Below are 26,051 nucleotides of genomic sequence, written 5' to 3' on the forward strand. Positions count from 1 at the left end.
GTTCTTTAAAACACCTTAGCATTTATTTTAGAGGTCCTGGGGGAGATGGGAGACTGGTCTTGAAGGATTTACTTAACTTTTGGCTCATCAGGAGTCCACAGAGTTCCCATGTCTAGAGCTCAGCACATGCAGCAGCATTGCAGAACAAGAGTCAAAAGCAGGAAAAAAGCCTGAATTTAAGAGAAAAAAAAAAAAAAAGAAGAAGTTTATCTCCCCCATTTCCCTCCCAGTGAGTGAATCATTTAGTGTTGGTCTGAGGCTCTGACTGCGGCTCTGGCATCATTCCGATGGCTGTTACAGCCCCTTATTCCACTTGGGAGGGTTTTCAGGAAATTGTGTTGTCATGGATCCTTCTGCTCAGCTCCAATCTGCTCCATGCCCAAAATCCCCTGTGCAGCAGAGTAAGAAACCTCCGGTGAGCATGAGCTGCATGAGGCACAAAAGGCTTTAACTTCTGTGCAACATTCCCCGATGCTTCCCTAATTATTCCGCTGGATCATCTTAAATAAGGTTTAAAAAAGGAATGGAAACACATCCAACAGTTGAGGCATAAGAAGATGATACTGTGCACTTCTAAATTGGTCTTTCCAAATGTCCCTAGTTCTTAGTCATAATACAGACTGTCTAGACTTACCAAGTTAGAAACAGGCATGTTTTCCTTCAAGCCTGAGCAATTTAATTCAACCAGGTTCCTTTTTTTTACCTCTGATTGTTTATTTTACCAAACTAGAGCTGTTTTGAGGATGGTAGGCACCCAGTAGAAAGAAACAAAGCTAAAGTTAGCAACAAAGAGACATGTTAATAAGTAGTGCTGTGGCTAGAATCACTGCTGCAGCTGCTCCCTTCTTACGTGCATTGACTGACTTCATGTGATTCAGGTTCCACCTATGGAAAGGATGAATGAACAGGCAGGAAAAGAGAATCACCTGTGGAGATGGGGTTGTCAGTGTGCTGCTCCAGTCTAGAGGCAGTGTGAATTCCCTTATTCTGCATGGAGAGTCAAGAAATTATCTTAACCATAGGTAGGAAAACTCTGTTTCATAGTGTTCCCAGCAATGACAATAAAGGGTCAATTTGCTTTTCTAAGGGATTTGAACAAAATGAATTTTCTGGATTATTTTAACAACACAGGCAAAACAACAAGCATTCAATGTTTTTCTCTTAGCTCCTATCAGAGGACTTTTGGAAATACATCCAAAGATAAGATGGGAATAAATATCAAACAGATGCAACAGTAGATAGCAGCACCAACAACCAAACTGCTCGCAGCAATGTTTAATGCTTTTGAAATGGTTGTTCATTGCTAACAGCTGATAGATACACTTTAGAGATGAATATGCATTTGACAGAGATCCTATCATTTAGGTACCCTGGGACTGGCCTTTGGCTTGGCCCTTGGCTGGTGGAAACCTTCTCATCCACACTGACATCAGCTTGCTGGCTGGTGAGCATGGTTGGGGAGATAAATCTTGCCACCCTTGCCCCTGTTACAGGAGTGCTAAGCACTGTGAGGGCTATTCAGTGTCCCAGCTCCAAGCCTGTCACAATGGAAGGGAGCCGTATAACCTGCCAGTTGTCCTAAAACCATGCCTATTACCAGATGAAATGTGAAGAAGATGAAGAATTTTTCCTTGCTAGTACTAATGCAGTTACTAGATCTGAAGACAAACTTAGAGAAATAAATAAAAACCTGCTTATAGATACCTGAGCTTCAGCTCTGCTCTAAGAGCTTTCCATCAGCTGTGTAAGCAGGAATAGGCTGTTAGGATGCTTGTATAATTTTGTGGCTGGGAGCCAGGGCTTACAACTAGGCTACTTTTTTTTCCTCTGAAGAGGATCCTGGTGTCAGGCTGTATTTTTCTACCCCTTCAACTCAGTTCTATTCAGATTTAAATTTAGCCTGCTAAACCCAGAGAAAGGGAAAGGGCTACTGACCCTGCCTGGAAAAACCTTTTATTTTATCAGCTCATGTTACTACTTTGATGTGTCAAGACCTCTGTTCTGTCCAGACAGTAAAGAGGGGTTGTACATGATCATCAGCTGTGTCACTTGAAACAAATTTTGAAGGAAAGTGTTTTCTCCTGCCTGACAGGACAAGATTTTACTCTCTCTGCAATCCTTTATATACTGAACCTGGAGTTTGTATAAATATATCATTGGAATCATGCATTACAGTTTTCACTGTATGCTTACACACACATTCAGCAGTTCTACCTTTTGCTCAGAACTAGACATGATAATAATCCTAATATTTTGGCATGAAAATAGGTTTGCAAAATACTCTGCATATTGCGAAGTTTAATTTTTTTATTCCTATCAGTTTTCCATTGAATATTTAAGTGTTTTTTTTTTTTACCCAACCCACTGAAGTGTATATTTAAGTAAACCACTAGATTTGCATATATTAAAATATCCATTGTAAGTTTTCCCTTTGGTGAGAGAAAAAGAAAAAGAGAGACCATTCCATGCAGCAGATGTATAACAGATGTTACTCCTAGCACATACTGCACTACTGGACAATGGCCAGATGCAGTGGTGATAGCACAGCTATTACCATGATAGAGCAGAATAAAAGAGAGATAGAAGTAGTGTGTTAGATTCCCTGCCCACCACCTTGTCCACGTAAATGGGAAGGAAGAGAAAGTTCTCAAGTCTGTCAGCTACCTACATCATCATATACAGAGCTCACAACCACTGACTTTAAAAATAACACAATAATAGTGTGTGTTTGAATGCATTAGTGTAGTCTGTCCCATCTAGACCACATCAGGGTGCAGAAAATCTGAAACACAGTTCACAAACCCACCTCTTTCTGTCTCCATATCCCAGGATGAGTCTGCCAAAAGAGCAGAACTCCTGAAGCTTACTGAAATGAGTAGGAGGGAAAGGGGAATTAAAATTCACCTAACTTTAGCCATCAAGAAGCTGAACACCTAGGCAAAGGCAGTCATCTGAACTCTTTTCATAGTTAACAAAAATAAAAGCACCTTTAGAAGGCATTAATGCTACTCATCTTGGTTTGAGCTAAGTGAGATGAGTCTCACCCATAGTGTTCGGGGTCATCTAGTGAATTGATGTTAAAGCTCAGACATAAAACACATCTCTCAACTTCAAGTGTTGAGTTTTGCCATTTGACCTCTCATCAGTTCCTTTGCAAAGTTAATCTGAGAAAACATACTTTCCTAACTGTAGAGAAGATCCTTCCTGTCTGAAAAACACATTTTCATTTTTTAAGATGGGAAGATAGTTTTGAGATTAGTCACCAAGTACAGGTTGGGGGAAAAGCCTTCTGGTGGTAGTTGTCCCTCTGGGCACAACCTGCACTGGAAAGCACAGGAAATAAGCAGATAATCTGAGTTGTACAGGGGATAAATATACAAACTTGCCTTACTTCACCAACTGCAACACAAATCTGACCTGCAACTCTGAAAGCTGTCTTAAAAACAAAAGAGGCAATGTCCCTTAAACATTAATCATTTCCACATGCAGAAAATGTGACTGCTTTGCACCTGATTGAATTTTAAAACCGAAATAATTTCATAGAGAACAGAATAGATTCAGCATGAACCTTCTAAAATAAATGACCCTTAATTTCTTTTGTATTTTTTAAAGGTCAAGTGCTGCAAATACTGGCCAGATGACACAGAGATATATAAAGACATTAAAGTTACCCTAATAGAAACGGAGCTCCTGGCTGAATATGTGATTCGAACATTTGCAGTAGAAAAGGTAAGCTTCTAAATTCAGTTTTCTTAAATACAGTGGTATCTGCCTAAGTTACTTATATACAAATTCAACATGGAAAAGTTAAATCTTTTGACTGATAGCCTGGTTTCGTAGCTATTTTTTGGGTATACGACTACCGCCCTCTTATGGTAAACTTTTTCCTTTCAATGCATCAACTTTTCTGTGCTTTCCATCACTGTTGGCCCCTGCCTGAGTTAGAAAAAGTGATGTTCCTTGCCTGGGAGAAATCGAAGCCTCCCTCCCAGCAATCAATTGAGAAACACATTCGTGTTGTTTTCCCATCTTATGTTCCCTACAATCATTTCTGTCTGTACCAGGGGCTGCATGCACCATTATTTAGAAGTCCATGCTGGAGAATACTGTTATCTTTCGGGACGGTGTGTTCCTGGTCTGCAGTGACAAAGCTGTAACTGACTAATTTTCTTCTCAATGCAATTTCACTTTTCATGTGGAATCATCTTCATATGGAGAATTCAAATCAGCACGTTGTATTACTGATAGCTACAATAATTATACTAATTTGTTCTGTGCTTACAAGATCTTATAGCTCTCCCAGAACAGCTAACTATATATGGACAACATGCAATTAACAAATAAGGTACTTACTGAAAGCAAGAGCAAGCAGGGTCAGTCAGTGCGGAAGTGTGTTGTGCATTTTGTGTCACTTCATGGCTTTTACTCAGATTTCATTAAATGACATAAATGTTTCAATTGTATGTATCAAGACTCATTTGCGTTTCAGAACAACAAGGAAAGAGCCGCTTTAGAAGACTTCATATTCCTAATGGAGCACTGAAGTGGTGTTCTCTCAGTATCACATTAGGTTTTCAACTAATTAGCTAAGAAAAAAGCTCCTTTTGATTTAAGTGCAGTACCAATGATATACTGGTTCTGTCAAATGATGAAATAGCATTCAGTTGCAGGTTTGAAGAACATAATCTTTAGCATCAAAGAATCCTACACCCAGGTAGATGAAACTGCCATAAAGAAACAACCCAACAGAGTCTCTGTACATACATCCGCAGTAACAAAGGAATTGTGCTTTTTCTTCCTGTTTTATTCTTCAATCTAATACTAAAACATGCATCAATACAGCAACCTGAGGGTAATGATAATAGAATTATGCAGTTTGAATGAACAGAAATATTGTATTATGTTTACCACTATACATACTGTACATCAAATTCATTCAAGCCTGTTGTTTCTGTGCATTTAGATATTTTTAATAAACAGATGAGAAATGGTAGCTACACTTTGAAGTAGATGAAACACTGGTTGATTTCTATTCTGCAAATTTTAAACCCATTCTTTGATGTTAGCTTTTCACTCCTTAACTGGGACTGGAAAAAAAAAGACCTAGAGGATTTTACAGTTAAGCATAACCAAACTGTCTTGAATAAGTGCATTAGAACAGCTAGAGATAAAAGGCACTAAACATTTTATTTCTTAAAAAAAAAATCTCCATCTGAAAAGATTTCATTTAGACACTGCTTTTTAATAGTTGGTAGTTTTTCAGTAAGCCTCTAAAAGCAGCATCAGTGTAGTTTAAGTAAAGTACTGTTGTTTTTACCTTGTTTTCCATATTTTTTAACTCTTACAATGGTACTGGAAGGTCAAGTCTCTACATCTCTTCCACCATAATTCTCCTAAATTTATGTTTCTGATCTACTGGGACTTACACTTTTCAGCCTAAGACAAGCTGAATTATGAGATAGAGTGCACCCTAACCAAATCTGCAGATAATACTAAGTGAAAGATGGCATTGAAACACTGAAGATTGGAGCCTCAGGTCCTTTCGACTTGAAGATTTGGCCAACAAAAGCTTTAGTGATTCAACAAGGGAAAATGCTAAGTTCTGTGCCTTTGGTGAACTGGCCCCACATGTCAGTACAGGCTGTGACATCCAAGATTATTAAGAACGTAGAACATAGAAGCTGAAAGGGAGATTAAAAGAACTGTCCTTTTTCAGTGTGGTAGAGATGAGGAGGAAGGGTAAGGAAGATCTAATTTCATCTGCAACTACTTCAAAGGCATTTAGAAAATCAGGGGCACCAAATTCATCTCTTCATTCTTCTCAATGATGGTAAATAGCAAAACAAGTGGCAACAGCCAAGAAGTTGCAGCATGAAAGGCTTGCAATGGAAAGCTCCTTTAGGAGGAGGGTAGTGCAGTGCTGGAGCAAGTTACCCAGAAAAAGTTGTGGAATGTCCACAACTTGTGATTTTTGGAGGTCATCAAGGCTTTAGCTAGGCAGATCTTGTGTTGGTCATAGACCTGCTCTGACTGTGAGGTTGGACTGTTGACCTCCAGAAGTCCCTTTTGAACATCTTTTCTATTTGTGGATGAACATCTCATGCCTACTCCTCAGGTACAGTTTTGAAGTTGATTTGTTTGGAGAGAAATTGATCACTTTTTTTTTTTAATGGCTATTTGGTAATTATAGAGGAGTAGGGGGATAATACTAAGAAAATTGAACGCAAAATTATACTCTGATTCTGAAGGCCTTTTCCTATATGCGTGTCATGTTGTGTACATAAGCAGTTCATTTGAAGTAGTTCCTTTACAGTGCAACAGTTAACTTAGATGAATTACTCAGATAGTTAGATACAGCAGCACCGTAAGTATTTGTAGCATTTATTAACATCCTAGGGTTTGTTAGCACTGTATACCACTTTCTGTTTGTTTCAGCTGAAAGAAAAAGTAAAAAATACAGTCTACAAGCTGAGCATATGCCTTTATGATTCATGCAGTTGTGTTGCTATTTTGGGTCTCAAAACCAGCAGGCAAGCTACAAACATGAAAATCATTCTTTTGTAGGCATAATAAGCAAACTCATTATAAAAGTACCCTATATGCAATACCTTTTCTAAGCAGCTGAGTGTTGCCAGCAATAGACAAAAACGCAGACAGCAAGACAGACACATTTTCAAAACTAATGCACAAGATATATAGGACATATCCTGTGTACATATCGTGCAACAGCTGGGCACATTATTTTGGAGGGACAGTTTGCTTTTTGTAAATCACTTGAAAATCAAGTCTGTGTACAGCATGAAGAATTTGTGTGGGGTATTCGTTTCAGTCCTCAGTTTGTATAGTCATAACATTGCTTTTTTTGCATGGGTTCTTTGTTTCTTGGGGAATTGTGGGCAGTTGTTATGAGCAATATAAAAGTGTTTGGGACACGGATACCCCACCTACGCACAGATATTTATGGAGTTGGAGGCCTTGCTTTCAGTATTAAAAATACATGTTAACTAACACACTCTGAAATCCCCAGAGTACAAAGACCAAATTGTATTTGAGTGTGTTCGCTAGACTGTCTTAAAATGCAAATTACTTTTTCCTGTTCCTGAGTTTCAATATGTTTTAAAATTCGGTTTTAGAGCATAAGGTCATTTCTGTTGCAAGGGTGTGATCTCAATCCACATCAGTGTCGCATCTACTGTTCATCTTCTGCTTGCCTGCCTTTTTGTATCACAGTTTCTAAGGGAGATGAGTATTCCTCTGAGCAGATACCCAGATTCCACAGACCCACAGCCTGAGCTATCAGAACATCAGGACTCCAAGATAAATCACGCCCCCTCCAGTCATGTAGCATGGCCAGAATTTCACAGCCGTTGGAAATCCCAGACTCTTTCAGCTTGCATAGTAGCAATAAATTAGGAAGTTTATATTGCTTCATTATGCAGAGAGAATTAGACCTTTTATATGCAAACTAGCTCAAGACAGGTAATACATCTTTAAGAAGAAAACCTGTAAACCACCAGTTATTAATATCACTGACATTTAGTCCAGCCTCAACATGATATGTTGTAATTTTGCTGTTTGTGTACAAGGTACGTATGATGGACTCTGGTCTGTGGATTTCTAATGAGAATAAAATACTGGCATCTACATTTTTTAGAGAGGGAAGAGGAAATACAAGCATTAAGAAAACCAAACTTAGCATACATACCTCTAATATTCAGACTGCTTCAGAAAGTCATATGGGAAATTAATCAGCTTTTCAATTACCTGTCTCACCGTATCCATGTCCTTCTACGCTGTGGAAATCACTTAAAGGGTGAGCGTGTGGAGGGCTACAAACACAGACACTATGATTGGAGGATTTCTTCCTATTCTATTTCTTTCAGACCAATGAAGGAGACAAATGATAAGGAGAATTATGCTGAAGCTATAGCTCCTTGAAGTCAGCAGTAAAACTCTCATGAAGAGCAGTGGGAAAAAAATGTCATCTGTGCTGTATGCTCATGGCCTTGCTGCTGACCTGTTCTGTGAATGTGGCTTGCAACTTGAAACCACAGTTTTCAAAGCAGCCTACTGCTTAAATGTAGAGACATAGATCTATCTTGTTGCTAAAAGTTTCTAAGCAATCTAGTGCTAAATTACTCATTTTTGTTGTAAGGCTTTGAAATCAGTTGATATGTAACCTTTGAACTTGCTCTTCTGCTTTGAGAAAGCTCTCCAACAGTCTGTAAAGATTGTATTGGTAGGGGGTGGATGCTTTTCAGCAAGGCTCAGGCTTTTGAAGTTACATTCTTACAAAGCCACTCATCCAGTTTCTTTCACATTCCAATTTGTTTTTCAACCCTTGTGTTTTCAACAGAGAGGTGCTCATGAGATTCGAGAAATTCGGCAGTTTCACTTCACAGGCTGGCCAGACCACGGTGTACCGTACCATGCGACAGGCCTGCTGGGATTTGTACGGCAGGTCAAATCCAAGAGCCCACCAAACGCTGGCCCTCTGGTTGTTCACTGCAGGTAGGTAGAACAGAAATCCCTCCATAGTATTGTTCACTAAACTCCAGATGTACTTTTTCTTCTTCTGCACTGTGTAATCCCCACACAGGTTGCTGAAGCCACTGGAGCTCTATGCAAAATAACTTCATACCTAAAATATAAACAGGAATGGAAAAACTGAGTCTGAAGTCCTGCAAATACCCAAAATGCAAGGCTCAATTTCAGTAATTATCCCACTGATCAAGTGCCTGCAATATGAATCCTTACACTTTAAACTTTGCAATACAATACTGAACATTAACTGTGCTCTTCTTTTGCTTTAGTGCGGGTGCTGGCAGAACTGGATGCTTCATTGTTATTGACATCATGCTAGATATGGCAGAAAGAGAAGGTGTTGTAGACATATACAATTGCGTGAGAGAGCTTCGATCTCGAAGAGTTAACATGGTGCAGACTGAGGTATTGTTAATCAACTGGAATAGTGCCTTATGCTTTGCAAGAAAAAGTATTCTTCTGGCCCATAAAACTAGAGCCCCTCTGTGGTTGGCACCACCCAGAACGTAGTTTATTCAATCATATGCAGAAGAAAAATCCACATGCAAAGCTGAAGAGCCACTGCCAAATAAGTGCACGGTTATGTTGCACTTAAGGTTCACACTGGGTTTTTCTAAAAAAAAAAAAAGAAAAAACATGAGTGTTTTCTTTCTGGGAAGGATTCATTCTGGGGTACATCTTGTTGAGTCCCATTATGTGGTAGCACCTACAGAACTGTGCAGAGGAATGGAGAAACCAGAAACATTCTGAGTTTTATTATGGAGTTTTACTGCACTTCTGTTTGCACTTATAACTAGTTTGAGTCAATCTTTCTATATTAATTTCTAAGTGAGTGGAATAAAGTTTTATGAACTGCTGTTGTTCCTTCTGGTCTTGCTTCCATGCTGCTAAATTCAGAGTGAATTAGTGGCAACCATAATAGTTGTTATTGTTTATTTACCAAAATACTGATATCATATGCACTCCATGTCAGTAAGTATTTGAATTGCTTTACCAGGAACAGTATGTATTCATCCACGATGCTATCCTGGAAGCCTGTCTTTGTGGGGACACATCTATTCCAGCTTCTCAAGTTAGGTCTGCTTACTATGAAATGAATAAACTGGATCCTCAAACGAACTCCAGCCAAATCAAAGAGGAATTTAGGGTAAGTTGTGGCTAGCAATACCTAGAAGCTCTGCAGTTCTTGTATACTAAAGACTTCTGCTGAAGTGCTTGTTTATGAATTTTGGACTATGCCTGGGAGGGAAAGACTGCAAAAAAGGGAAAATAACATGGCACTAATTGTTATTGAATTATACTAAATCATAAAATAAATGCAATGAGGAGGTAGTAAAACCTTCTTTCTACTCAAGGGATGTCAGATCCTTTCACTGTTCTTTCTTCAGAAGGCAGGTTATTCTGCAGCTGTCTTTGAGGTTATTTTTCAGATCTGTATGCTTCCAGGATTTTTTGGTTCTAAACCCTGCTGACTGTGATGTGTTTTCCTTTCTTTGCATATTGATTCCCACTGAAACTGAATGCTGAGCTGATCTATTCTTAAATATTTGGGGATGCTTTCACTGCTGTGTTAATTTTTCTGTTGTATTGTTTACTCCTTTTGAAAGACTTTAAATATGGTGACTCCGACACTGCGTGTAGAAGACTGCAGCATAGCACTTTTACCACGAAATCATGAAAAGAATCGCTGTATGGATGTTCTGCCTCCAGACAGATGCCTGCCTTTCCTCATAACGATAGATGGGGAGAGCAGTAACTACATTAATGCTGCACTGATGGATGTAAGTCTCTACAACATCATTAATAATAAAAAGGGAATAAGCAGCCCTCCAAACTGAGCAATGCCAGAAAGTGGAGTCAGCACAAGAAAGCTGAAATCTTTCTAGCTTGTTTTCCAAAAACATGGCACAAAATCTTTAAAATTCCAAGTACATTTAGGATCCCACATAAGTTATGTCATAGCCAAGGTTCAAAGGCATGCTCAGAGAGCAAATCAGGGAGTTTTGATGAATTATATGTGTCTGGATTTCTCTCTAGTGCTTGAATTTTTAACCATCTGGCCTAGAGTTACCTATTAAGATACTAAGGCAGTTAAAAAGGATAATAAGGTTTGCAGCAATATTTCAGTTCCCTTTGTTTCTAATTTAAACAGTGATTAACAAAAAAAATTATTGTCTGTTAGCACAAGATAGTACACAAGCCATTACTTCAATTTTTTCAATTTATTTCTGTTTCAATGAATGATTCCTCTTCATGTGTGTGTGGATTATTTTTTCTAATGCATCTATGGTAATTCTAATTTTGCTAGTAGAATATCAGTAAAAAGACACTTAGATTGCCTTTACAGTCTGTAGATATTTATAGCCTATCTTTGACAATATAGAGTTATAGTAATTACGGTTGTCAAACACATAAACAACAAGAAACCCAAGGTTAGCAAAGAATAAACACATTGTAAATGGCCTTTTTGAAAAGTGAAGCTAGAGTAATAACAGTTTATAGCAGCTTTTTCATTTCTTTCCAAGTTCTCAAAGCATTTTCCTAAAATAAGCCTAAGTTCAAAACACTCCTCTGAAAAGGTAGCTGTATTATCTTTGTGTTTATCTATGTAGAGAAAGTGAGAACAAAAGTTTAAGCAACCTCTCTAGGTTCTCACAGTAGGTCAACAACATTTCATATTAGAACGGAGCTTCCTTGATCTGCAATTTTTCAACTTTGCCATTACATTGTCTTCTTTCCTGGAGAGTTCAGTACTGTTTTGTTCTGTAAATTAATACTGCTCAGAAAGAACAGTGCCTCGATACTTGCTTTGAAAGTGCTTCCCTTCTTCACTATTGAAACGATGAGCTGCATCTAAAAGTGTCTTGGCACAAGGCTCTGAGGGAAGAGGTGGTTTGGTTTTTTTTCCACCTGAAGCACCCTAGCGAGGCTCCTGCAATGTCCCTGCACTGACAAACAGAAGCAGACGTTTGTCCCTCTCTCTAAAAACTCAGCACTCCTTCTCCAGCAGGCAAGATGATGCATTTCACCTTCACTTGCATCAGCTGAGATGCAGTCTGTTCACCTCATGTAAGCCTTCAGAGCACGCTACAAGCAAAAGGGGAAGCAAGCATAATTTTCATTATTCAGTATCAGAATGAATTTGAGAATGGTTTGCCCTAAAAAAACCTGGTGGGGCTTCCAACTAAGGAAGTGATGGAGAGCCTTTCAAGTATCTGTCATCTGCATGCAACTTCCAATAAGAAAAGACCTGTAAGATAGAAAGCAGCTGACTGATGTACCAGCAGCATCGATACCTGCTGGTTGCAGTTTGCCAAAACCAAACCAAAGAACTGAAATCTTGCATGACTTCATCTGTACCCCAAAACACATTCCATTAATTTTCTGTGGTATCTACAGTGACTGTCTCTGACAGAAAGATGCAAATAGCTGATGCGATTTTACCTCTGGTTGCGGTACCAAATATTTCAGTCCCACACATGTGAAGGCTTCCCTGCTTTCCTTAAAAAAGGCAACAGTACCCCCTCCAAGAGTTATCCCAATACAGCCATGCTGGCCTTCAACACTCGGGAGAATGCAAGTGAAAATGCTAGTATGAGATCCACAATGGAATAGTTTCACCAAACACCTCAGTCAATGACATAGACTGGTACTAAATAAAACAAAGAGCACCAAAATTTATCCCCTGGGTACCTTTATGGCTGTCAGAGCAGAATTTCAACAGTATTTCTGAAAAATAACTAGATATTTCCTTTCACAGGCATCATTCAAATTAACAGCTAAGTGCAGACTGCCAAGATTAATCAGTCCATTAACAGCTCAAAATAAAACTGTTGCTCAGATATTTGTAGGAGTTGCATCGGAGGCAAAAAACTTATGATTATTTTACTCTATGCCTGTGGCATAAAACGAATTTCGGAAATATAACATCTGCAGAAGTTGTATTCTGCCCAAGCACAGTTTATTAACTTTGAAGCATAGAAAATCTCAGGAAAGAGCTGAAAATAATGCATTAATTACATAGAAAATAGAAATAATGCTTTCAGTCCCAAAGATTTGGGGCTATTACAGGATAAATGGATTTTTACCTCTTACCATTCCTCTCACTAACTCAATGTTTCTTTGCAGAGCTACAAGCAACCGTCAGCTTTTATAGTTACACAGCATCCCTTACCAAATACTGTCAAAGATTTCTGGAGACTGGTCCTAGATTATCACTGCACTTCACTCGTTATGCTTAATGATGTGGATCCTGCACAAGTAAGTCAAGAAAACATGTCCATTCAAAAGAAGAGTGCTAGTGCCTTGGCGTTTCAGAACAGCTTTAGGATGTAGTTAGTTTTATAAAACAACATTAAATACTAACACACTAAAAGATTCATTCGTCGCTTCAGGATACATATAGGGAAAGAGGAATAAATCAGACAATCAGCAGCTTCTCTACCACAATGTTAACACACATGCACGTAAGTGCATGTACCCATCATTTATTCTGATAGGTGAACATGCTTTGGGAAGAGCTGTTAAAAAACAAAAATGATGTTTGTGGAATTTTGACCCGAGTCTGAAGCACACTAACAATAGCCAAACATTGTAAACGGAAACCAATTCATTAGTCCGCCTGAAACAGGTCAATGACCTTGGGCTGCTTACCAGGGGATATGTATTCCCAGTGTAAAAATCTGTTATGTTTGGCATAAAATTATATTGTTAGCAGGGAGATAGGAACTGAACAAGACTCGGGACTGAACATCCTTCAGAAGAGAAAACAGGGCAATTAAATGTATGGGGGGATGTAATTACCTTACAAAAGAGTTGTGCATGCTGTACATGTTCTTTAGAAAATTGAAAAACCGTACCTACTGGTTTGGCAATTTAATCACTAGCATTAATCACGGAGAGTCCTAGAGCCTGGCTCATAACTGCAATTCTAAGTTCTTACACAAATATAATTTCCTTGGCTCCAACAAACTGCACCAGCCATCTGCTGGAATAACACAGTGGTAATCTGGATTCTTAATATGTAAATATTTGCTAATTATTGGTTTAAGAGCAATTGTTATTTTTTTATGGCAGACCACATGTCTTTTTTATTCTTGACATGATCAAGAATCTTTTTAGCTTTGTTGATTATTGCATACGCTTATAAAAATGTTTCCTCTTGCTTCTTTTTAACATGAAGAATTTGTTTTTAAAACAGTAATCTTCCATTTTTGTCTTTCAAAGGAATATGTAAGGATTCCACACACTATTTTAAAGACTGAATTTCTGATTCCAAGCCCTGAACTGTCTACAGGGAAAAAAAATTTAAATGAAAGACAAAACTTCTATTCATGAGCCTCAGATTATTTTCTGAGTGAATAACGAAAGACTCAAGGGAGTCAGACTGTTAAGGACTGCTGAACGGAGGGTTTTTTTAATTTGTGGGCTGTGTTTTGAACTGACAATGGTGCATGGCTATTTCATGCATTTATTAGCCTCACGGGGTTTAAAAGCTATTGGGATATGCAATTAATGCACCTGCCTCCGCAGTATGTTAAAACTTTTTCCTCTAATGTGAGTAACAATCTTTTCATTAGGAATAAATCTCAAAACCCTCAGAGCAAACAGAAGTGGAGAGAGGGCAGAGCTTATTAAAAACACGCTTTACATTCATATTTATTAATAATCAGTATTATCGTTATTATTTATGTATATGTGGAGTGTTTATAGCTCTGTTTAGATACTACAATTTATGTGGATTGCCATGCTCTATTGGGAAATTAAATTCAACCCTTCACAGTGCCTCTGACTTAAAGAGTGTCACTAGCATCACATGCATGCAAAATGCACAGACCTAAACGCTTTTGGTTTCTTCACAACCTGAAATTGTGGTTTCCTAAAACAGCTCCAGCAAACAGCTCTGCTTATTATCTTTTAAGCATTTCTCAAAGATCTGTTTGAACAGTGTTCTGATGTATTTGAAAGACGGGTACTAAATTGTGCACATGTTAAATGATCTGAGCACTGGCATTTGCAATAGTTGCATGCATTGCATGTTGCTACCCTATACACAAGAATATTTCATAATAAAAATTTATGTCATATTTGACAGTATTTGAAAATAATTTTCTCAGCGCACCAAATGGGGCAGGTAAAATAAAGGAAAAAAAAACTTTCTTATTCAGAGTTTCTGGTTTTAACTTGTTAAAGTGAACTCCTGCAAATGAGACCCTGTTACTGATATAGTAAGTGGTTATGTTTTCCTAAAATGTAGTCATCTCTAAACGTCTTTATTGAGGACTAAGTGCTAGAAGAAATGCAAAACAACATCTGGAGTAAATGTGATTTGTCAACTCAGCTCTGGATCACCAACAGCAATGCAGCAGAATGAAAACCACAGCTGTTTTATTGAATAAAATAAAGTTCCAAATATGACATCAATGCTTCTGCAAGCAAACAAAATTTCATGAGTTCATACTTAATTTTAGTGAATGTTTGCAAAAGCTACATGCTTGAACTGCTCTAAATATCCCTGAAAAAAAAAATCATTAGTGTTTTTGTGTTAAAAAACAGACAAGCAGAGTCTGGCTTCAAAATCCTCCTTGCAAAGTGGTGATTTAGTCTTTAAAGTATTAACACAGATGATAATTGGTTCCTGGATTAAGGCATCATGATATTATTAGACTAAAACTGTGCAAGATAATGTTAATATTACTTTGTGATCTTTAGATAACTAGAAGTAATGTCTTCTGAACACTAAAGAAAGCATAATTACTATTTTCAGGTAGCACTCATAAGATGACACTGAGCAGTTATTATTGCAGAATTGGAAGCAGTTCTGGTATTAGCCAGTATCACCCATCACAGGTGAAACAGATGTGAAAGTTAACTCCTGAGATCTGAGAACTGCTGCACCCTACATAGTATAAAGCACACATTCTGATATGTGTTTATTACCAGCTTTTCAGAACATTTGACGATACCAGCCTTCAGCTTCATACTGTCTTCAAGATACAGTAATATTTGACAGCACCCCCTGTCTTGTCATAACGTGTTGCAGAATTGATGTTGAGTGTCAGATGTGTTATTCCAAATACCAGAGAATGGCAAGTATAGCAGCAAGCAATAGCATGTTCAGTTAAGTGAAAAGGCATTTGTTTAAACTTGCTCCACACAAGTAAAAGCAGAGTGCTCTGAAGTGGTGGAAGATGGTACACTGTGTATTTTATAAAGATACTGTGTGACAATTTCAGTAATAAATTAAACAAATTGACAAATTAAAATCTAGAAAAGTATATTGAGGCAGCGAGAAATTCAAAGTGATTAACTGTGTTCTTGTGTGTTTGTGGTTTTCTATAGCTGTGTCCTCAGTACTGGCCAGAAAATGGAGTACACCGACATGGTCCTATTCAGGTGGAATTTGTATCAGCTGATTTAGAAGAAGACATAATCAGCCGGATATTCCGAATTTATAATGCAGCCAGAGTAAGGATATTAATTGCAAAACAATTCTGTCTCGTAGATGACTTGACCGTACTCAGTTCACAAAAAAGGAAGTTAAACTCACATAAACCCATTCTCATTTCATAGCATATTTATTTGGAAGCAACGGTGCAATACTGAGTCACGCCGTAATCAATGAGAAAAAAAAGCCTTCTGTGTGTAATTAAAGTAAAAAATATTTTAATACATATCTCAAGTGTGCTAAATGCAAATGAAATAAATGCAGCATTCAGATTGTATGATAGCCAAGAAATGCTGAAATCAGTGCTGTTTTCAACAGTATGGAATTAGCCATCATGCATATTTGTATCCTGTGCCATGCGAAGAAAGCTGTGCACTGATACTAGGCATCTTTGTCAGTACTAGTCCCAGGCTTGTAGCAAAGACTTTGTCCCACTAAGCACACTTCGTAATACACGTAAGCACTTCAGAGGGACGAATATGTTCTCATGTCCAGCTTTAGCACTCCCACAAAATTGACGGAAGACTAGACAAGGCATGTCTTCCAAGCTGAGTGGAAAAAAGATTCCACCACAGACCAGGCAGCTCTTCCCATCCAGATGGGGGGAGCCTTTGTAGTGGACTGGTATCACTCACAAAAGAACCACAGCTAGGAATTAGCAGCACTTCCTGCTGAAAAGAGTCAGCACTGCCCTAGATCGAGTAGCTCCCACGATAGTGAAAGGCCCCAAAACCACACCCAAAACCATACTAATATCCAAGCAGGGAATAGACTGCCAGCCTCAAGATACTTCTTTAATACTATGAAGGCCTGGCATTCACAGTAATTGTGGCAATGTAAAAACACGATCTCCAGCAGTGTTAATGTGAACTTTATCTGGCTGATGTGCTTTGGGAAGAGGGGCCATCAGCCGAAAGAAACTGGCCAGGAGATCAGCAGATTCCAAATTTTGACATAAAGCGGACAAAACCCATTGAAAAACATACCTAATGCTGCATCCACTTAGGTTTATTCCCTTATCTCGTTAATATTGTGTCCTCTCTATTGCCTCTTACTCTAGAGAAAAAATTGTAATGTCAACATTTCTGTGTGTTGCTCATTTTAAAAGTGGAACTAAAATGCCCTCACTTCACAGAAGTGAAAGTGGCAAATCCTAGACTACAAAAAACAGTTTTTATGTGTGTATTTATTATGCCCTTTTCAAAGGACTGTAATTTTCTGCCACTAACACTTGTTCTATGCTCCTTTTTTATTTTAAATCACCATAAAGCAACTGTTCAGTAGCATTTCACCAGAGGGGTTCTGACTGCTGCAGTAGCACACAATAAAGAAAATGTAGTTAGATTTTTTATAAGCAGAAACATCTGAAGGTTTTATTTGGGATTTTAAATGTTTCCTGCTTCAAAATATCTTGACAGGTTTTGACCTTTCTTATATAAAAAGACAGAAGCACACAAGCATTCTTCAAAATGCTGAGGCATATAAAAGAAAGTATATAATTGAAGTTGTGTTGCAGCTTCCTCTTTGCTACCAAGTTTCTGCTATGATATTAATTAATTACTTGCTTTATCCTGCAGCTGTAATATTGTGCTAGTCTAGTCTATTTGTATAGCACTCTGTTTAAAATCTCTTCTTCTAATAACTCTGTTGGAAATTAAAAGTTATAATTCCTCAGGGGCAGTTGAAATTACATCAGTAGTTTGTCAGCAGTGATCTTCTTGAACAACCTCCCTCACTGATGCAAATATCTCAATTATGTACCAAAAAAAATGCTTTTATTTTTCCTGCTTGTTGCCTGAATCTCTGCAGCCCCAAGATGGCTATCGGATGGTGCAGCAGTTCCAGTTCCTGGGATGGCCCATGTACAGAGACACTCCAGTTTCTAAACGCTCCTTCCTGAAGCTCATCCGCCAAGTAGAGAAGTGGCAAGAAGAATATAATGGGGGAGAGGGGCGCACAGTTGTACATTGCTTGTAAGTGCTGGAAACAGAAGGGTGATTTCTCTTTCAGATGTAAAGCACAGCAGTAAAGTGGTATGATTGACCAGTTATGATGATCCTGTAATTGCCTTACATTTTGCACCAGTGGAGGTTTAGATTAGATATTAGGAAAAAATTCTTCACTGAGAGGGTAATTAAGTATTGGAACAGGCTTCCAAGGGAAGTGATGGAATCACTGTACCTGAAAGCATACAAAAACTGTGTAGATGAGGCCCTCAGTGATATAGCTTTGTGGTGGTCTTGGCAGTCTTGGGGTAATGGTTGGACTTGATGATCTTAAAGGTCTTTTCCTGTCTAGTTGATTCTATGATTCTATAATTATGGTATACATTTTTGTCCTCCTGTGACTTTTGTGCTCCACTGGCACTGATTCTCATCCACTCTGCCAACATCCTTCTTTTGATATGGCTTAATACTTGTATATGTTGTTTGCCCTCAGCGGTAGCTGATCTTTTGAGAATGACTCTTCAGTGCTTGAAGTTTTATCCCTCTTCCTCTAACCATCTTTTAGAAAAGGGGCATTCTAATGGCAAAAGCACACACTAACACACTTTCAAAAGTTGGGACCCAGTGTTAGATAGATGGAGGAAAATCTAAGAGTGTATTAATAATTCCCACTATCACTGACCTTGAACAAGTCATTGCTCTTCAGTTTCCCCATCTGTAGAATGGGGATAATAATACTTTCATCAAAGAAGCATTGTGCAGTGTGATTAATTAATGTTTTGAGATCTTCAGCTGAAAAGACCCTTTTGAAGTGCAAATTACTGTTATCTCTGAGGTGGCTGATGATATTAAATAGTTGTACAACATCACACATGCGTCACTTCCAGGCAGTAAAGAAAGAAAAAGCTCTAATATAATCCTTTTAAATTACTTTATTTTAATTAAAATTCTCAAAGAGTCCCACAATATCAGGCAATGTTTTGGCAGCAGAGAGCATTCTTTTCATACTGCCTGGATGTGACAGATGTGCGACGTTGTATCTTCCTTTGAAAATCAACCATTTGCGAAGCTGGTTTGAAAGACCTGCTACCTAACTAGTCTGCACTCTAGTAATTATTAAGGTTTATTATTTTCAGTGAAGCACAGCCTGAAGATTGTAGCCTAAAGCCTCGAATAGCTTTAGAAATAATAGAGTTTCCAGAAAGAAAAAGATTCTCTTGAAGATTAAAAATAACCGGGGATAAAGTATTATTAAATACTGTATTTGATCATGCATATGAACATTTCTGCCTGGCTTCTTTGTTAGCAAGTCACTTTGGGTTCTCTTCCTCTGATAGTGTGGGTAAAGGAGGAATACACACACTTTTAAAAGTAGTCACTGCCAGGCAGCTGGCCCCTCTGCCTGCTGCCAGGGGAAGGTGGCAGCACCACCTGGTACCCTGCAAATGTGCAGCCACCAGAAGAGTTACAAATGAAGCTTTTGGAACTTCTGCTGTTCCTTCAATATGCCTTTTGGTCCAGGAGGAAAGCACAAGGATCTGGAGTAGAAAACCTCAAATATCCATTTTCTCTCTAATATTTCTAGGCCTGATGCTTATTGCAGCCTTGTGTGATTACAGTACAAAGGGTTGTTGAATCCAAAAGTACCTTGTCATCATTTCAGCATCCTCTTTGTGCTGTTTCAAATGTTCACTGAAGGCTGGTGCAAAACTCAGCCATTGTATTCCCACTAGGCTTTCAGCCTGTTGAATTCTGAAACATAGCTTTGAGGACTTTCAGCCCATTAATTCCAATTTAAAACTGTGTTTTGCCTAGAGTTTGGTAGATTTCGGGGACAGGAATATTCTGTTGTTTCTTCCTACTAGAACTCATGCCTTCTTTAGCCATCCATGGTGCTGTACAAACTTGTAATATGGAGTCAATTGTAACCAACCTGTTTTATCTCTCTTATTGTAGAAATGGAGGTGGCCGCAGTGGGACATTTTGTGCAATCAGTATTGTTTGTGAAATGCTTCGACATCAGAGGGCTGTTGATGTATTCCACGCTGTGAAGACACTAAGGAATAATAAGCCTAACATGGTGGACCTTCTGGTATGAGCTTTTTAACTGCATCACTAAATAGAAGATGTTCCTTTTTCTCAGAAGACTCAGTAAGATTTCCAGGATTTGCAGTGGGAGTTGTTCACAAAGCAAGCAAGTCATTTTCACAGGGGATAATGAAGTCACTTCACTTGTAAGAGTATTTTTACACTGCTTTCTTCCCAAAGAGACTTTGTCGCTGTTCATTTGAATTTTTTAAGAGTTTTAAACTTTCAGCCGAACATCCTTATTAATTTTCTTTTCTAGCAGGCTGAGCCAAGTGGAGAGCAGCCCTTGCATGGTTGAAATAATAGTTATATAAAATGAAATGCCAGATTTTCAAATTATATATTTTATAAATAGCTTAATCACCTAATATTTATCAAAGCTATGAATTTCAGTTTGACATCCAGAATATTGCATTTAATTATGGTCGCTCTATCTCATAGAAAGATTAAAGAAGTTCAGAAACAAGGGGCCACGTGCAATTATTTTCCTAGAGAGTGTTTTATGAGCCTTTTTTTTTTTCTTTTAATGGAGCATTGCTCAAGTGCCAGCTGCTATGACAGAAAAGCTGTAGAACCAGCTTAAACCAGCAGGTTCTTACACTCCAGCATGGAGTTCTGCACTTGGAGGCAAGTGCAGCATGATACCTGATTCTGAAGTGGGTGCTATAAAAGACAATGGTTTACAACATCCTGCTGTAGAGGTGACTGCTTAGGAAGCAGCTGTATTTGCTTTAGCATCATAGTCAGGAGGAGGCAGCATCTGTGCTGCTTCAGGGATGCTAACCAAATTTGAGCTGCTTTTGCAAGCTCTGCTTAAAAAAATTTGCGTCATATTTGAACATTACAGGGTGCCCAGGGTGACACAGGGAGTGTCTCACAACTGGTCCAGCCTCTTGTAATTTTGTGAGAGATCCCTCTCTCTCAGATGAGCTACTAAGATCTGGGTGTGAAACACACTGGAAAATGGGCCGAAAGCAGGAATTTCTGTTGGGAAGAATGAAGCTTTCAGGCTCATGTGTAGATAGGCAGAGATATCCACTTTGCCACCACACATATTACTGCACCTCATCTGTCCCATCAAAGAACAGCTCCCACCACATCTTCCATTGATGTTCTCCCATCTAGCATACACACACCAGACCCTCCCCTAGGTCCTGCTCACAGGAAACCCCAGGTGTTGCCAACTGTACAAAGCCAGGAGGGAGTTTACAGTCAGGGCCATGAGCCAGCAATATGGAATTGTGAACATTGTATCAGTGAGAAACTACCAAGCTTTTACCCTGGTGGGAGGGGGCAGCTTAGTTGGCTCCTCTTCTTCCTCTAGTTTATATTTTTAGGAGGAGAATCATCATGCTGAGAACCATACATTTTCACTTCCTAGATATTAAGAAAAATGTCCTACTTCTTCATAGTATAGTTTGGATAGAGACTTGGCAGGCCTGCTGTTCTCCCTTCTCCCAGAGCTTTAGTCCACATAATTCACTGATCCCTTATTCATTTATTTTATAGAAATAAAAAGAAAATTACCAGTATGAAGCTGTACAGTGGAAGAAAAATGTTCTCTATAAATTCACATTTGTGACAGTTTTCCAGGGTGTCAGGCAGTGGTCTCCATTTTTCAACAGAGATTTTTTTTAATCAAAAGCTAAATGTATTATTTTAGAATATAAAAATAGCTTTTAGTAAATTAAGGATGGTATTGAGAATGTCTGCATGGCATTGAGAGGCCATATAAGGCCTTTTCACTGGAAGATTTCAAAGCCCTTGTGAAGGAGATCAGTATTTTTTCCTTGTTTTTCAGACAGAGGAAAGAAGGCAGGGGATAATCAGGATTTTTACCATTAGCACGTAATTCACTGGCAAAGCAGAGTTAGAACCACATCTCTTCAGTCTTGGTCTGCTACTTTGTAAGAATAAATATTTGAATTAGCAAGGTTTCAATTTCCATGTAGATTGTTTCATGGTGAAAGGGAATCAGGGCACTTGAGTTCTTTTCCTGATCTGTTACTGACTTTATCCTTTATGACCTTTCTTATATTAACATGTCTTTTCCTCAGTTTCCATATCTGAAAAGTGAGAACAGTAATATTCATCTACCTTTGTCAAACTCTGTGGTAAAAGATTAAATACTCAGAATTATAAGAGTATTTCACAAAAACAGTTTCAAGACTGCTTTATCAATACATGTCATGCACTTTCTGACTAGCTGAAGGGCAGTGTTTACAGTCCATACTTAGAGATTCATCCCTTAATTTCACTGAAACCTTTAGTTTTCCTGCAAGTGTAAAAATCAGAATACCACATCCATGCAGGATACCTGTGAAATTCTTCAACCAGTGTAGGAAAGTAACACATGGTATTACAAAATGTCTATTACAGAATGCCCAAAGCATTTTGTGATAAATGTTGTTGGAACTACCAATAGGTGTTCCAGACAAAAAAAATAAGTATACCTCTCTGAAGCTAGCTAACATAAAGAGACTCTTAATATCCACCACCAAGTGAATAATAAATACATATGAAGGGCATACATGAGTGAACACGGTGGGAAATAATATATGACTGCTTTGTAAGGCAGGTATTTGGTTTACTAAAAATGACAGTTATTCTGCTGGATCAGTAAATCAGCATAATATGAGCATGGGAAAAATGGAAATGGATGAGTGGCTGATCTCTTGTTTTGATCTGTTATTTAGTTATAGCATAATTTTCACTTATTTAGAAACATATGCAATACAGCAGAAAAGGAATAATTTACATAATACTCCTTTCTATCCTTTCTTTTCTCATTCCAAAAAAGACACAGTTTGGGAAACCCTACAGGATATTTAAACCTCACATACAACTCATTCATAGCTTAGGTGATAATGCTTCTAAGGTTTGTTTTGTTTTGAAGTGACAACTCTCCACAAAAAAACTTGGAAATTGTCCATCTGTGTTAATGGCTTTTTGATGGTTGTAATATTACTTTGTCTCTTATATATTAAGGTAGACTCTCTTCTCAGCTAAAATGTGACCCAAAATTACAAGTACAGGCCAAAAGGGTTAATCCTTTAAAATGCTTGCTTTGGTGAAAATGAGAATATATCTTAAGTGTAATTGTATCTTCCTACTTGTGATGCTGGGAAGGTGAAGGCTGAGTGCTGTCTGCTAGCTAAGTCTGTTATTGTTCCTGTATGATAGTACACGCTTAGTGATCTTTTATTAATTGATTAATATGCCTTAGAGAAAGAGGCATTTCATTTATGACAGACATAGTCATAAAACTGTCAGGTATTTCCAAACTGCATTTTTAGTAGCCATAGCTCTTGGATTCGGGGAACCCACAGCTATTATTTCTTTCAGCTCTTTTGTTTCATTTAAATGTTAAGAGCTGTTAAGAGCCTAACTTAACCATCACCATTAATTGCTAAAAACTAATGGTAATGAATCCAATTAATTTATCTCAGGCCTGATCCCACAGGCCTATTACACTGGGAGAGGACAGTATTTCGGCATGGGTTTGGGCTGCATGTAGAGGAGGAGCAGTAACCAGCTCTTACCCTGAAATGTAGCAAGTGTATGAATGACGTCAAACTAAAAGTTACTATCTGAGAAGTAGTAGACACTGGGTCTGTTTTAAAATAAACACTTCCAGGGAGGAATTTCAATATCTTCGATTCTGGTGAAGTGCTACGTGGGCATTTTGACAGACAACAGAAGGGGTGCAAGTCAATTTGCTTATGTGTAGTCAATTTTCCTCATACAAGTGTATTAGAGCATCTAAATACATATCTAATATGAGCAGTAGCGTAAATTACTCTGTGTAATATCTGTTGTCTGGTTGAAATAAAGATTTTCTTATCTGAATATAAATTGAATTTGCAAACTGGTTCCCATCGACAACAACTGATAGTAAATAATTTTAACAGAAGAGAAATATTGATCTCCTTAATTAAGTCCCTTCGATAACTCACTTTGTGGTTTCCTTTTGATTTTTCAGGATCAATACAAATTCTGCTATGAAGTGGCTTTGGAATACTTGAATTCTGGCTGACTGCATAAACTGCACAAAGTTCCTCCTTTCAGCACCACAAACAAAGCAAGTCGCTTCATGATACCTGTGTAAATGAGATGAAGACTTCTCAGTGTTATGCTTATACTGCTTTGTATAATTGGCTCTTTTTAAGAGCCCTAAAAGATGTTTATAAAACTGCTTGCACTGCCCGTTTTCCACTCGAATGCCGCTGCCTGACACCCATACCAACATACACCAAACCACGTGGCAGTTGTTGAACACTGTATTCATACCTAGCCATTGATGTGGTGAAGCAGCATAGTCCTCTGGTAAATAAGAGAGCACAATTATATTCTTATGAAGGAATTTGTACTTTTCTGTTATATTTCGTTGCCTGTGATTCTCAGTTATTGTCACAGCCTAGTGTATATTTCTGTTCTGTGGAGAATGCTGTCCGGCATTTTGATAATATATGATTTTAGTTATATTTGTATTCTAACACGTGCATAATAAATGAATCATATGTAGCTTATCTGAACTAATGGAAAGACATGTACCAAATCATGTTAACTTTGTTGAGTTGTAATTTCTATCCACTTTGTACCATTTCAGAGAGAGAGAATCTTGATAGAAATACAGTTAGAAAATGCAAAATACAGGATGCTCAGATTAATATATCCAAAGCTTTCTCATTTGTTTATATTGTAAATATTTTTTGATTTCATCAAATTATTTATTCATTAAAATGATTTTTTTTGTGAAGCACAGTGAGTGACAATCATTTTTATTAAGCCCTGGAAATGCTTACTGTACAATAGTGTAAACATTTGTTTACCTTGTATGGATTCTCAGCTCAATAAATAATTACATACATGATAAGATCTCGTTTAATTTAATATCTCTTGGCATCTGAGTGCCTTCAACTAAGCCTCTTTTCAAATTAATTCTTGTAAATACTGAGCTACCTCGAGAGCACGTTTGTGTGATCCAGTGTTGATCCAGCCAACAGCAAGAATTGCCATGCCAATATATAAAAAGAGGTGAATTGTATGTTTAAAAATCCACATGTACAAATGCAGAACCTGAAAACTTCCCTGCTGTATGAAGAAGAGACAATGTTGGGCTTTCAGTACTCAGTCTTGCCACAGCATTCCTCCGCATCCCTGGGCATGCCCTGCCATTCACTCTGTATCTGCTGCTACAAAAAGGGTGATGGTGCATTGGTTCTGGGGAAGAATGACTGCTGTGAGGAGAAAGTGGTAAATTCCTTGTGGTAAAAATACCAATACTGAAATGACTGGGAGAATGTTAAAAAGTGAGTAAAATTACAGCTCTGTTACTAGTGCTGTTCTCAGTACTACCAGTGGGCAGGTTTATATCATTAAAGCTCTTGCCTGTCCTAATAATGGCTGTACTGCACTTCCATGGTGTTTTGGATAGTTCTCCCAAGCACTTACAATTCCCAGAACAGGCTGGGACTTGCCTCACGTTCACAGATGCAGGAAGCACAGCAATAAAGTAGCAAGAAGGGGGAATGAGCCACCACACTGGAACTGCAGATCTTTCTCTCACCCAGAAGTGGCAATGAGATACAGCAGACATAACTGCTCAATACTGCAGCCTTCCAAAGCTGTATGGGAAACCTAGTGCAAGGAAGAGGCAGACTGCAGAGTATCTCAGCTCTTTAAAAGATTCTTTCATGTGCTAGCCATCTGGAATGGAGGCAGTATCTACATAGATGTGTCAGTCAAAATGTCTCAAGAAGCTCTAAATCGCTGCAGAGATCCCGCTTGGACAGAATGACTCACAGTTTGTCAACTCCCGGTTCAAAACCGCTTCAGATCTGAAGACATGAGGATAGGCTTCCTCCGCAGGTAGAAAGCATCACTTTTAATGTTGCTTTAAAATGTAGCTGGCAAGTATCGGTCATTGCTATAAATTGCACAGGTGTATACAAAAACTGATGAAAAACAACCCCAGTTCTGAGAAGAATTATGGTCCTGTGGTAAACCCTGTAGCACTTCAGCCT

The 26,051-nt window shown here is 38.3% G+C and overlaps 1 protein-coding gene across 5 annotated transcripts in view; it reads left to right on the plus strand.

Annotated features, from left to right (window-relative positions):
• The window catches only part of PTPRM (protein tyrosine phosphatase receptor type M), a 475,841-nt gene extending 450,940 nt beyond the window's left edge, over nt 1-24,901 (plus strand). For all 5 annotated transcript variants that reach the window (XM_013130096.3, XM_031052840.2, XM_031052841.2 and 2 more), the window contains 10 exons: nt 3,613-3,729; nt 8,357-8,511; nt 8,814-8,949; nt 9,542-9,691; nt 10,152-10,325; nt 12,673-12,804; nt 15,886-16,011; nt 17,801-17,964; nt 19,894-20,029; nt 24,008-24,901. In XM_013130096.3, the coding sequence (XP_012985550.2) occupies nt 3,613-3,729; nt 8,357-8,511; nt 8,814-8,949; nt 9,542-9,691; nt 10,152-10,325; nt 12,673-12,804; nt 15,886-16,011; nt 17,801-17,964; nt 19,894-20,029; nt 24,008-24,061 (1,344 nt within the window). In that variant the 3' untranslated portion in view covers nt 24,062-24,901. The remainder of the gene's footprint in view (nt 1-3,612; nt 3,730-8,356; nt 8,512-8,813; nt 8,950-9,541; nt 9,692-10,151; nt 10,326-12,672; nt 12,805-15,885; nt 16,012-17,800; nt 17,965-19,893; nt 20,030-24,007) is intronic.
• Nucleotides 24,902-26,051: the final 1,150 nt, after the last annotated feature.

Source organism: Melopsittacus undulatus, chromosome 1 (genome assembly GCF_012275295.1).
Source record: "Melopsittacus undulatus isolate bMelUnd1 chromosome 1, bMelUnd1.mat.Z, whole genome shotgun sequence".
NCBI classification, from domain to species: Eukaryota; Metazoa; Chordata; class Aves; order Psittaciformes; family Psittaculidae; genus Melopsittacus; species Melopsittacus undulatus.